At 51.9% G+C, this 12,796-nt stretch overlaps 1 protein-coding gene across 4 annotated transcripts; it reads left to right on the top strand.

Moving 5' to 3' along the window:
- The first annotated feature begins 785 nt into the window (after positions 1-785).
- TBXT (T-box transcription factor T) lies at positions 786-12,062 on the top strand. Of its 4 annotated transcripts, none has more exons than XM_030804023.1 (9): positions 786-1,123; positions 1,666-2,041; positions 2,570-2,834; positions 3,585-3,719; positions 4,560-4,621; positions 4,759-4,820; positions 7,077-7,250; positions 8,746-8,875; positions 11,119-12,048. In XM_030804023.1, exons 1-9 carry the CDS (start codon positions 1,075-1,077, stop codon positions 11,390-11,392), a joined length of 1,527 nt encoding a protein of 508 aa, XP_030659883.1. In that variant the 5' UTR covers positions 786-1,074; the 3' UTR covers positions 11,393-12,048. The 4 variants fall into 4 exon arrangements, with proteins under 4 accessions (XP_030659883.1, XP_030659912.1, XP_030659902.1 ...); XM_030804042.1 differs by having other exon boundaries at positions 799-1,123; positions 1,752-2,041; positions 7,074-7,250; positions 11,119-12,062; XM_030804052.1 differs by lacking the exon at positions 7,077-7,250 and having other exon boundaries at positions 1,752-2,041.
- The last annotated feature ends 734 nt before the right edge of the window (positions 12,063-12,796 follow it).

Below are 12,796 nucleotides of genomic sequence, written 5' to 3'. Positions count from 1 at the left end.
GTTGGAGAAGGGAGAGAAGGAGCCCTGTCCCCCACGGGCGGCAGGCACCCTTCCCCGGGACTGGCTCCTGGGAGCCCTCCGCAGACCGCGAGGCGGGTCGATCCCTCGAGTCCTGGGGGGGGGATCCCTCCGGCGGATTCCCCAGCCGGCGGATTCCCCAGCAATTCCCGACCCCGGAGCGATCCCGGCTGGGCGAGGGGCAGGGGGCAGGGGGCAGGGGGCAGGGGAGACAGCGCGGGGAGCAGATACTATGTCCGCGGGAAAGCCCGCTTGCTAGGGCGCAAGACTCCTCTGAACCCGCTGCCCCACCCGATGCGCTGGCTTTCTCTAGAGGGGCTGGGGCTGGGGTGCCCGCTCAGGAGACCGGGAAACAGAGGCTGCTACCCCAGGCCCTCGTCCAGCGAATGGGCGAGGTGTGCAGAAGCGCAAAGCCAGGCCTTGGAAGGGGGAGCTTCTGCCTCCTTCCCCCTTCCTGGGCTCCCGTTTTAGGAGGAATGTTACTGTTTAAAGAGACTCCACTGAACTATTTCCTGCTCATTGTCACCTCTCCTTCGCTCTCCTCACGGAAGTTCTCACCCAAAGGTAATAAAACAACCGCTGCCGACACCGCTTGGCGCTGGGCCGGGCGGGGAAAGCGCCCCGAGTCCCTCTAGCCGGGACCACCCCGCCAGCCCCGACCCTCTCCCACCTTCCGCGAAAGCAATGACACAGCAGAAACCAGGCACACGCCTGGCACACTCGATGCGCGCGCAGACCTCGGCATCAAGTCCTGTTTTTATGAGAGCGAGGACACTTCCCAGAAGGGGTCGTTTTGCTTTTGCTTATTTCCGTCCATTTCCCTCTCTGCGCGCGGACCTTCCTTTTCCAGATGGTGAGAGCCGCGGGGACACCCGACGCCGGGGCGGGCTGATCCACGATCCTGGGTGTTCGTGACGCCGTCTGGGGCTCCGTGGGCGAGGGACGTGTGGGGACAGGTGCACCGGAAACTGCCAGACTGGAGAGTCGAGGCATCGGAGGCGCGAGAACAGCACTAGTGCGGCGAGACGAGCGCGGCGCATCTCAAAGCCTGGCCCAATGCACTGGTCTCTGGGAGGGGAGGGAGGCGCGCCTGGAGCGGGGACAGGTGACGCCGCGCGAACGTTCCAGGCTGGCGCGGCTGCGGGATCCGGGCGCGCTAGAAAAGCGAGCAGGACCCCGCGCGCGGGAATCAGGGAGCATCGCAGGCTGCCGGGCCGCCCCTCGCGGAAGTGCGGGCTGGGGCGGGCCGGGGCGTCCAGCTTACCTTCCTCCGGGGCTTGCCCCTCCGCTTTGATGGAGGTGCAAACATTTGGGGAAGGGCGGGGGTGTAGGGGCTGGGCCGGGGCTCGCAGGGCTGGGGCCCAGGATTTACATGAAACAGGCGTGCGGGAGCCCACTGTTGGCCCCCGGCCTCCCAGACCCGCCCGGCTGGGTCTGATATGGCCGCTCTCCGCCAATGGGCGGCTGCCCGGCACTTCAAAGCGTGAGCGGCCCAATCCGCCGAGCCCCCAAGCGCGGCCGCCGCGGCTCTATTTATGGGGAGGGCGCTGAATTTCGGTCCCCAGAGACCTACACTAGTAGAGCCTTGGGGAGTTCAAGTGGAATAACTTCTCCCCACCCCTCTGCCCCCGTCCCCTCCCCCCCAAGTCTTGGTCCGCGCCCTCCTCCCGGGTCTGTGCCGGGACCCGGGAGCCGTCGCAGGTCTCGGTCCAAGGGGCCCCTTTTCTCGGAAGGGCGGCGGCCAAGAGCGGGGAAGGTGGATCTCAGGTAGCGAGTCTGGGCTTCGGGGACGGCGGGGAGGGGAGCCGGACGGGAGGATGAGCTCCCCCGGCACCGAGAGCGCGGGAAAGAGCCTGCAGTACCGAGTGGACCACCTGCTGAGCGCCGTGGAGAGCGAGCTGCAGGCGGGCAGCGAGAAGGGCGACCCCACCGAGCGCGAACTGCGCGTGGGCCTGGAGGAGAGCGAGCTGTGGCTGCGCTTCAAGGAGCTCACCAACGAGATGATCGTGACCAAGAACGGCAGGTGGGTGCGCGTCCGGAGCCCGCGCGCGCCGCGCTCTCCAGCGCCTGGGCAGCCTGGGGTCCTGGCAAGTTCCCGGAGGTCGAACCCTTTTTCTCCTGGAGGAGGGCTTTGTGTTTGTTCCCGCTCTGCTTAACTCCCTCGAGTGCATTTCCATAAGCCCCTCTTCTGGGGCTTTCTCCGCGGAAGCTTGGGGAGGAGGAACGCGCTCCCCAGGGTCCCGACCTCGGAGACATCCCGGGACCCGCGAGGCGCGCCCTGGTCCCCGCCTGTCCCCGCGGGATGTGGCCTCCAGCACTGAAACCCTTCGCCAGGTCCTCTCCTCCCCTGCCTCCCGAGGCCGTGGAGATGGTGAGGAGGCCACCTGGACCTGGTAGGGCTCGGGGAAGGGGGAGCTTGGGCGTCACCCTCGGACGTTCCCCAGGGGGCTCCTCTGTGCCCCGAAATAACTGAGGCCTCTGTGCCCAGCTTCTGCCTCTGGCCTACCTGGTCAGTGTCGGGGTCTTCCTGCGCCCGCCCCTTGTTTTCCAGGAGGATGTTTCCGGTACTGAAGGTGAACGTGTCTGGCCTGGACCCCAACGCCATGTACTCCTTCCTGCTGGACTTCGTGGCGGCGGACAATCATCGCTGGAAGTACGTGAACGGGGAATGGGTGCCGGGGGGCAAGCCGGAGCCGCAGGCGCCCAGCTGCGTCTACATCCACCCGGACTCGCCCAACTTCGGGGCCCACTGGATGAAGGCTCCCGTCTCCTTCAGCAAAGTCAAGCTCACCAACAAGCTCAACGGAGGAGGCCAGGTAGGTGTGCGGAGGCTGCCAGGTCTGGGACCAGCGAGGAGGGGCCGCGCTGCGCCTTCTGCACGGGGGTTGTGGGAAGGGACGCTGCTTGAACGGGAGGCGAAGTCGGCCCTGGAGAAACTGCCACAGCCTTCTCTAATAAGGCCTTTAGCGCTGTTTATACTAAGCTGATAACATCCACTCATGGCGAACGGGGAGCGGGAGCACTCCCCTTTGAAGGTCTGGAGCTTTGGGGGAACTTCCGTGTCTAGCCCTAAACTCTCCTAGGGGTGGAAAAGATATCAGCCTTGATGGCAAAGTCGCATTTAAATTTAAACATGCTCCACAGTACTTACTGCGTGGAGTCGGAACAAACTTGCAAAATCGTGCTTTTCTAAAGGACATTCTTTAGTCGGGGATTGTTCCTGGCAGACCCCAGATTAGGCAAACTGCAAACAAGCTCAGGCTTTTAAAAATGTCTATAGCCTTCCTGAAAGCCTTAGTACTTTATTCCACCAGGTGAAAGGATTTTGTGATGAGCATTCATTGCTTTTAATGGTGTGTAGCATCTCACATCCCTTTTCCAAACAAGCTGTGGGAATAGCACATAGAAACCGCGGAGAAGCCTCCCCTGGCGGGAACCCCACTTCCCTCAACAGCAGAGACACTTTCTTGGGATCCAGAGGACTTTCTGCATCCTGGAGAAATGGATGTTTTGCTGTTTTAACGCAGGCCTTTCAGTGCCACCAATCCTGTATCTGTCTCCCTCAGATCATGCTGAACTCCTTGCATAAGTATGAGCCTCGAATCCACATAGTGAGAGTTGGGGGTCCACAGCGCATGATCACCAGCCACTGCTTCCCTGAGACCCAGTTCATAGCGGTGACTGCTTATCAGAACGAGGAGGTGAGAAGGACAGAGGGGGATCGCTTTCCCGGTGTGCTGCGGTGTGGTGTGCTGCTCCGTGGAGATTCTGGAGGAGCGGGGAGACGCGCTAACCCGCACTGAGAGGAAGGCTTCTTGCCCTTTCAAATAATATTCCGGAACTTGAAATGGAAGCACAGGAGAGAACTGTTTAAAATAAGTCCCCATTCAAACATTTTCCCTTGAATTCTCCATAAAAGTGTTTAAAACTAGAAACAACTTCTCAGTGCTCAAAATGAAAAGATCCAAAAAGCATTCAGGTTAAATGGTGTGAGAATTTCTTGAGAACAAGACATGAGTGAGAGAGGGGCATGTCCTTCCTTGGAAGTCTTCCCCAAAGGGTGGGGGGCAACCCCTCAAATCTCTGCAGTGTGAAGACTCAACTAGATACAAGCTACTGCACAGGTGCCTGTAAATATGCCTAAGCCCAACCCCAAAGTACTGCAAATTGGAGATTAGTTGGATACATTGTTGGTGTTGACGTTGACCAAAAACTAGAACTTCCAGGTCTCTATTTCCTAAGCAGCCCTGGCTTGTGTTTTCAGCCATTTCTGATTTATACACATGGAACGTTGTTAGTAGTAGGTTAAATTTATTGTGCATCCCACTCAGAACATTGACATTGAAAATTTGTCATAAGCATGCTACTCTGTACAATTACTCAGCTATTTTCAGTTCCAAGTAGAAAACTATATGTGGAAAGAAGTCTGATTACATTTGAATATTTAAAAGTGGTACTGGCATTTCTCAATTTCTTGGTGCCAAATTAACTCCCCTGGCTAATAGGGAATATGCTAGTAAATGCAATTTCTTGTTTTTCAGATCACAGCTCTTAAAATTAAGTACAATCCATTTGCAAAAGCTTTCCTTGATGCAAAGGAAAGGTGAGATAATTCTAACTATAAATACCCTTGGGCAAAGAAGTATGCAGAAAGATGAAATATTGCTGCACATACTCTTTTCTGAATTTCCTTATTTTTGAAAATTCTATATACTTTTTGTTTTTGTTTTTTTTTGATAGAAGTGATCACAAAGAGATGATGGAGGAACCCGGAGACAGCCAGCAACCTGGGTACTCCCAATGTACGGTTTGTTGCACTCTGTCATGTCATTCTGCGTCATCGGGACTAGACTTGCTGAGAGCTGGGAAGTGGAGATGGAGAAGACAAGGGCATTTCTGGGTGTGCCTGGGATGTAAGATTGCCTTTTTGCCGTGCAAGGCTCTTGGCCCTGTGATGTTGAAGCTGTGTTGCCCATCTAACCTCTGCTCTAATCAGGGCTGTGGATACTCTCCTGGGTGCTTTTGTTTTGCTCTGAGGCAGCTGCCACCATGCCTGGGGTGAATCATTGAGACCTAGCTGGGTGTTTGGACTCTCCTGTATTAGGCAACAGGAGAATCTAGCTCATTACATCCTCTTTGAGGCTTTTGTTAATGGTTGAAGAGCCATCTTTCCAATGATGCTTAGGAACAAAATTTTTCCTTAGCCCTTTGGTTCTAGGAATGTCTCACTAGCTCCTGTGGCTCTGAGGATGGGAGAGTTGGATTTAAGTCTAGCTCCCTCTAGGAGTTCCAGGAGTCAGAGTGCAGGATAGAGGATTATATAGCAGCATCTGTTGGGAGAAATGCTCTGTCTCACCCTAGTGCGTCCTCTCCACCCGGGGAAGGGACTTGGAGATGTTAAACAATGAACGCAGTAGCGCTGGCTGGTCAAGAGGCTGGATGAATCAACAGGGCACACTCCTCCTTACACAGGGATTTTCTATTCTGTAGATTTTTCATCATTTCCTAGGCTGATTGAACAACCAGAAGGGCAGTCACTTGAGTAGAGTAAGCCACGGCTCTGGCCAGGGCCGGCTGGGCAGCGAGGGCACGTCTGCACCCTTCCTTTCAGTGCTGCCTGGAGAATTGTTAGTAGTTTGGAAATGGAAGCCACAGTAGTTGTCCCACTAGGGGTTGCTTTTTCTCAATCAAAACAACAAAGCTTAAAGAGTGTAGAAGAGGACGGGCACGGTGGCTCACGCCTGTAATCCCAGCACTTTGGGAGGCCAAGTTGGATGGATCATTTGAGGTCAGGGAGTTAGAGACCAGCATGGCCAATATGGTGAAACCCCATCTCTAATAAAAATACAAAAATTGTCAGGCATGGTGGTGGGCGACTGTAATCCCAGCTACTTGGGAGGCTGAGGCAGGAGAATCCCTTGAACCTGAGAGGCGGAGATTCCAATGAGCCAAGATCACACCACTGCACTCCAGCCTGGGTGACAGAATGAAACTCCCAGTCTCAGAGGAGAAAAAAATGAGTGGAGAAGAAATTGTAGTTTTAGAGGAAGGAGGGGGAGTCTTGGAAGCACTTTCCGATTCTCCTGGGGAGAATGAGGGGAGCTTAAACCAGGAGAGTGAGCAGTAAAGGGGTCTACCCCCAGCTAGGAAGGCAGCTCCCAAGTCTCTGTGGGTGGCAGGAGGAGAAGGGGAGGGCACCCTTGTCTAAGCACCACCCCACCTCTCTCAGCGTCTCTCACTTGTTCTCTGCCTGTGGTTACATTGTATTCATGCTCAGTGGAGGAAAGCTGACCTGCCTTGGGGAATAGTAGATCTCAAAGCAATCCAGAGTATTCTCAGGAGGAAACAGTTTAGGTTGCCTGAGGCCAGGCTCCTGGGTTTACTCAGATACACATAGGATTGGAAGCCTTGGGTTACCTGTGGTAGTGAGTGTGGGGCTGATGGCCTCAGATGTCTGGTGAGGCAGACTATGTCCTAAGTATGGGACACTCAGGGTGCTTCCTCCATCAGGGGCCCCTGAGGGGAAGGTGGGAAGTCCCTGGCCTGGGCTCTGCTCTCCGGAGTGACGGAGGGAGAGTCCCTGGCCTGGGCTCTGCTCTCTGGAGTGACGGAGGGAGAGTCCCTGGCCTGGGCTCTGCTCTCTGGAGTGAGGGAGGGAGAGTCCCTGGCCTGGGCTCTGCTCTCTGGAGTGAGGGGAGGGCTGGCTGCTCTGGAGTGAGGGAGGGAGAGTCCCTGGCCTGGGCTCTGCTCTCTGGAGTGAGGGAGGGAGAGTCCCTGGCCTGGGCTCTGCTCTCTGGAGTGATGGAGGGAGAGTCCCTGGCCTGGGCTCTGCTCTCTGGAGTGATGGAGGGAGAGTCCTGGCTGGGCTCTGCTGGAGGGGGGGGAGTCCCTGGCCTGGGCTCTGCTCTCGGAGTGATGGAGGGAGAGTCCCTGGCCTGGGCTCTGCTCTCGGGTGAGGAGAGGTGCCAGTGAGGGAGGGAGTCCCTGGGGCTCTGCTCTCTGGAGTGATGGAGGGAGCACTAATGCAGGTTACTCAGCACTCTCTTTTCTCACAGCAGGGGGGTGGCTTCTTCCTGGTACCAGCACCCTGTGTCCACCTGCAAATCCTCATCCTCAGTTTGGAGGTGCCCTCTCCCTCCCCTCCACGCACGGCTGTGACAGGTACCCAGCCCTGAGGAGCCACCGGTCCTCACCCTACCCCAGCCCCTATGCTCATCGGAACAATTCTCCAAGTGAGTCCTAAGCCTCATTCTACCAGGGGTTGGTGGGTGGCTGCAAGACCACTTTGGGAAAGGCATTCTGCAGGGGTCTAGAATCTAAAAAAAAAGAGACGGTTTTCTGGAACCCACACCCAAGCCCAGTTTTTTAGTAGCTCAAGAGAAGATCTTCGATTTATGTCTACGCCACTGCCGCCGCTGGCGGAGCAACCACGGAGACCCAGATCAGAGGCTTGCATCCTTGCACGGGCCTTAGAGCTGGTGCTCCAGGTTTTGAAAATGACAGATTCCTGGGCCTCTCCACAGAACCGTGGTCGATCCTTAGAAGGAGAGCCCAGGTTTGAGTGTTTTATGAACCTCTCTAAAGTGACAATGATGGAGCAGCCAGGCTCAAGAATTCCTGACTACACCAGTGATTCTCCAAATACGGTGCCCAGGCCAGGGCCTCAGCACCACCCGAGAGTGGGCACGGTCTCAGGCCCCACTCCAGACTGACAGGCAGCAGCTCTCAGTGGGGCCCAGCAATGTGTGCTTTTTTTTTTTTTTTTTTTTTTTTTTGAGACGGAGTCTCGCTCTGTCGCCCCACGCTCCAGTGCAGTGGCGCGATCTGGGCTCACGGCAAGCTCCGCCTCTCGGGTTTACGCCATTCTCCTGCCTCAGCCTCCCAAGGAACTGGGACTACAGGCGCCCGCCACCACGCCCGGCTAATTTTTTTGTATTTTTAGTAGAGATGGGGTTTCACCGTGTTAGCCAGGATGGTCTCGATCTCCTGACCTCGTGATCCGCCCGCCTCGGCCTCCCAAAGTGCTGGGATTGCAGGCGTGAGCCACCGCACCCGGCCAGTGTGCTTTAAAAAGCCCTGCAGGCCATTCCGATGCATGTTCCAATATTAGGAACACTGGGATAGACCATAAAGATCCCCTGGCCTAATTCTCTCTATAACACTGTATATGTCTAGACTTAATTTTGTCTGGCTCCAAAAGAAGGAAAATAGCTAAAGAACACCATAAAACAATTAAGCAATTAAAGCTGATTTGAAATGAAAGGACCTTATTGGGTTAGGAAGTCACTGGGACTTGTTCAACCAGAGGCTAGACTCCGAGGCAGGAAGATCTTATTTCTAATTTTGCCTGGAGTAATGGTTTCTATCGCCCATTCTTATGAAGTAATCACTGGAAAAAAGGCAGGGTAAAGTTATATTTATTTTTAAAGATAAGTAATTCCAAGCCAGTAATTGTAAGATTCAGTGTCTACAGGGCATCTACTGATATGATGATAAGGGAAAAAGCTTGGGTTTACCAGGGTGTGTTTTCAAATACATACATTTGGCAATAAATCTTGCCCCTGATAACCACGTAAGTAGACGAACGGATTGTTTTCTACAGTTAATATCCCATGTACATTTTGTTTTCAGTGTTACGTAGCTTCAGTTATTGGTGATATTTCACTGTACTTTGTTGTTCTTGGAAGACACCATCTATAATTGCACTTTCTTACCTTCCCCCCTTAGCCTATTCTGACAACTCACCTGCATGTTTATCCATGCTGCAATCCCATGACAATTGGTCCAGCCTTGGAATGCCTGCCCATCCCAGCATGCTCCCCGTGAGCCACAATGCCAGCCCACCTACCAGCTCCAGGTAATGTATGTCCAGGACGTGGTGCAAAGCATCCTGGGAGCTCTGCCTGTGGCTCATGCTGTTACCATTCCTATGGGCCCTTAGTCCTTATTCTCCTCGGTCCCTGTGGGTGGTTGGGTCTTTATTTAGAATTCTTTATTATCCAGCTATGCCCAGGGATTTCAGGTGACATGACTGCCGAGTTCCTGTTTGCAGTCTGTTCGCTGGAAGGACTGGGCTCCTTTACAACCCAGGTGTGGAATGGGAGCTGCGCTATCCCATCCCTGAATGAAACCAGGGTCCCCATCCTGGTTCTGCCACTTAGTGGTTCACATGATGGACAAGTCTCTTAGCCTCTCTGAACCTCAGTTTCCTCACATATAAAAGGAAAGTAGTAAAAAAAAAACCCAGCCTCGGCCCGTCTCCTACAGGGTTGTTGGGGTTAGTAGGTAGAGCTTAAAGAGATCGTTTCGGAACCTTTTCCAACAAGAGCTAGTAAATTAAGGAAATGAATTTATTGGCTTTTCTATGGATACAGGCTGGAAGTCTTTAATATATGTGCTAGGTAACTGGTAAACAATGATGACTATTTTGTTACCAACTTGCAAGTTATGCAGAGGGAAAAAGGCTTACAAATCAAGCAGGCTGGTAAATGTCTTACATTTCTTCATAGGATGAATATAGAAACCTAAAATACCAAAGCTAGAAGTCAACCCTCATTTTCCAGGGAGGAAGGAGGGCCAGAGATATTAAACGATTGGACCAGCTCACAGCAGAGCGAGCCTGGAATTCAGTGATCTTGACCTCAAAGGCAGTGTACTTCATTTTCTAGAATACCAAAACATGCCTGCGATCTTAATTCTTGTCTAGAAAACCGTTCCTTCGTAATGAGAATTCAGTTGCCTGCAGTTAGAAACAGCAACGATGCGTAAACAAGTGAAGCTTTCATGGCCTCCAGGAGCATCGCCCCGGAAGCCTGCACCCGATCAGATGACCCGCACACTGCGAGCTGCTGACAGAGGCCCCACCCAAGGGTCTCAGTGTGGCTCTAATTGGGCATCTTAGAACCTGAAGCTTTCATTTGTAAAATGGCATAAAAATCTGCCTTGATTAACTGAGACTTGTTTAAAACAGTATGTTGATACCACAGAAGGTCTCATTATTCACTTACAGAAAGACAAGGTTCTTTCCCAAAATAAAATCTTACCATAATTGAATACTATCCACTTCCATGTGCTTAGACTGGAGAATTCAATAGTCATTTCCACCTTCCTCATTTTATGCCTTGAGAAACACAGCCTATAAGTAGTCTCGGGCAGAGTGTAATGTGACACAGCTAGGTAAAGGCGGAACTGGGAATGGCTTCCTAGTCTGACTGCCAGGTGCTTTTCTTGCTGCCGGGCACCATGCAAGCACACCTATGTACTGAACAGGACAAAGCGCAGGGAATTGTGTCTGTACTGGAGTTACTCTAAGGAATGTCTGCTGCTTAGTGTTTGAGGAAAGGCTGGTCTTCATCGTGAGATTACTGCAGTGGTGGGGGTGGGGTGTGCTAGATAAAAACATGTGTACTTAAGCCCATCCTCAGTAACTTTTGATTGAGAATATCTGAAAAGTTTTATTCTGAATGAGAGTGCCAAACTACTGGTCTGAGTCTTTCTTTTCTGTTTTGTTTGTTTGTTTGACGGAATTTCACTCTTGTTGCCCAGACTGGAGTGCAATGGTGCAATCCCAGCTCACTGCAACATCCGCCTCCTGGGTTCAAGTGATTCTCCTGCCTCAGCCTCCCAAGTAGCTGGGATTACAGGCATGCGCCACCATGCCCAGTCAATTTTTTGTATTTAGTAGAGACGGGGTTTCACCATGTTGGTCAGGCTGGTCTTGAACTCCTGACCTCAGGGGATCCACCTGCCTTGGCCTCCCAGAGTACTGGGATTACAGGCGTCACCCACTGCGGCTGGCCTGGTCTGAGTCTTTCGTAGTGAAACTTAACAGCACTCTTTCATGAGCTCTGAATATGTGAATAATCTTTCCAGTCATCTTCCTGATGATTTTGTTTCTTATTAATAGATACAACAATAACTTCTATACATCACAGAATGCGCTTGTGAGTCCTTTAATAATCTGGAGAAAATGACCTGTTTGAAAGAAAAAAACTGTCATATTACAGTCACTCCGAATGGGATTTCTGGTGTGTTTTTCCGTCCTTAGCTGGCCTGCAGCCCCTGCCCCAGGCCCTGCTCACTGGTGTCTTTCTGTTGCAGTCAGTACCCCAGCCTGTGGTCTGTGAGCAACGGCGCTGTCACCCCGGGCTCCCAGGCAGCAGCCGCATCCAACGGGCTGGGGGCCCAGTTCTTCCGGGGCTCCCCCGCGCACTACGCACCCCTCACCCATCCGGTCTCGGCGCCCTCTTCCTCGGGATCCCCACTGTACGAAGGGGCGGCCGCGGCCGCAGACATCGTGGACAGCCAGTATGACGCTGCAGCCCAAGGCCGCCTCATAGCCTCATGGACACCTGTATCTCCGCCTTCCATGTGAAGTAGCAAGGCCCAGGTCCCGAAAGATACAGTGACTTTTTGTCGTGGCAACCAGTGGTGACTGGATTGACCTACTAGGTACCCAGTGGCAGTCTCGCGGGTTAAGGAAGGAAATGCAGCCTCAGTAACTTCCTTTTCAAAGCAGTGGAGGAGCACACGGCGCTGTACCCCTGAGCCCCAGCATCCCTTGCTCACACCTGCAATAGCGGTGCTGTCCCAAGTGGCTTACAGATGAACCCACCTGTGGAGATGATGCAGTTAGCCCAACCTGATTGACAGTGAAAAAATGTTTGCCAGGGTCCAGAAACTTCTTTTGGTTTATTTCTCATACAGTGTATTGGCAACTTTGGCACACCAGAATTTGTAAACTCCACCGGTCCTACTTTAGTGAGATAAAAAGCACACTCTTAATCTTCCTTGTTGCTTTCAAGTAGTTAGAGTTGAGCTGTTAAGGACAGAATAAAATCATAGTTGAGGACAGCAGGTTTTAGTTGAATTGAAAATTTGACTGCTCTGCCCGCTAGAATGTGTGTATTTTAAGCATATGTAGCTAATCTCTTGTGTTAAACTATAACTGTTTCATATTTTTCTTTTGACAAAGTAGCCAAAGACAATCAGCAGAAAGCATTTTCTGCAAAATAAACGCAATATGCAAAATGTGATTGGTCCAGTTATTAGTCAATCCCCTCCTTTTGTGAGTATTTACTGTTTATTTTAGCTGGTGTAAAGACCTTATCCCCAAAAAGCATTTTAATCTATTAAGAACTTTAATATTGTATCTAATCAGTTGCAAAAGTGGAAGTGAAATTTGCATAGACTTAATGCTAATTGCCACAGCAATTTAAAAGATGTTAAGTAATTTTTAAGAGATTTACTCAACATTGATTCATGGATGATGTGGATAAAGACAAAACCTAGAACATACTGATGTCATCAAGATGAATATGGGATGTCCACCCTATTCAAGCTAAAGTACTGTACATAAAATAAACGGATAAAAAGTTATCATTTGTCAATGTAAAGTGTGGTTACCATAGCACTTTGAACAAAATGGCATTTATAAATATCTTTCCCGCTGCTTTTTCTCAAAAGCAAAACACAACTGCAATGGCACTAGATTGGGACAATTTCTCCATCTAGTGGCAGAGTCCTTAATGTTGACCCTACTTCCAGCTTAGTATTCCAAACTTTGTATTCCTTAGTTTTCCAAGTACACCTTAGTATTCCAAGTTACAGGTGGCCAGTAGGTTAGAGCTGGGTTAGTAATGCAGGCGTGTCAAAGAGGCATTATGAATTTACTAGCAACATGGACATTAATGGTTCAGCTAAAAGGCTCGGCGGGTTGAAATCGTCCACAGGCGTAGCAAACGTTGTTTTCTCCAGGTCAGCGTTGCTAACTTTACCA

The sequence above is a fragment of the Nomascus leucogenys genome, chromosome 3 (genome assembly GCF_006542625.1).
Source record: "Nomascus leucogenys isolate Asia chromosome 3, Asia_NLE_v1, whole genome shotgun sequence".
In the NCBI taxonomy this organism is placed as follows: domain Eukaryota; kingdom Metazoa; phylum Chordata; class Mammalia; order Primates; family Hylobatidae; genus Nomascus; species Nomascus leucogenys.
Note: the sequence above shows the minus strand (reverse complement) of the source record. Positions and strands in the feature narration are given on the sequence as shown.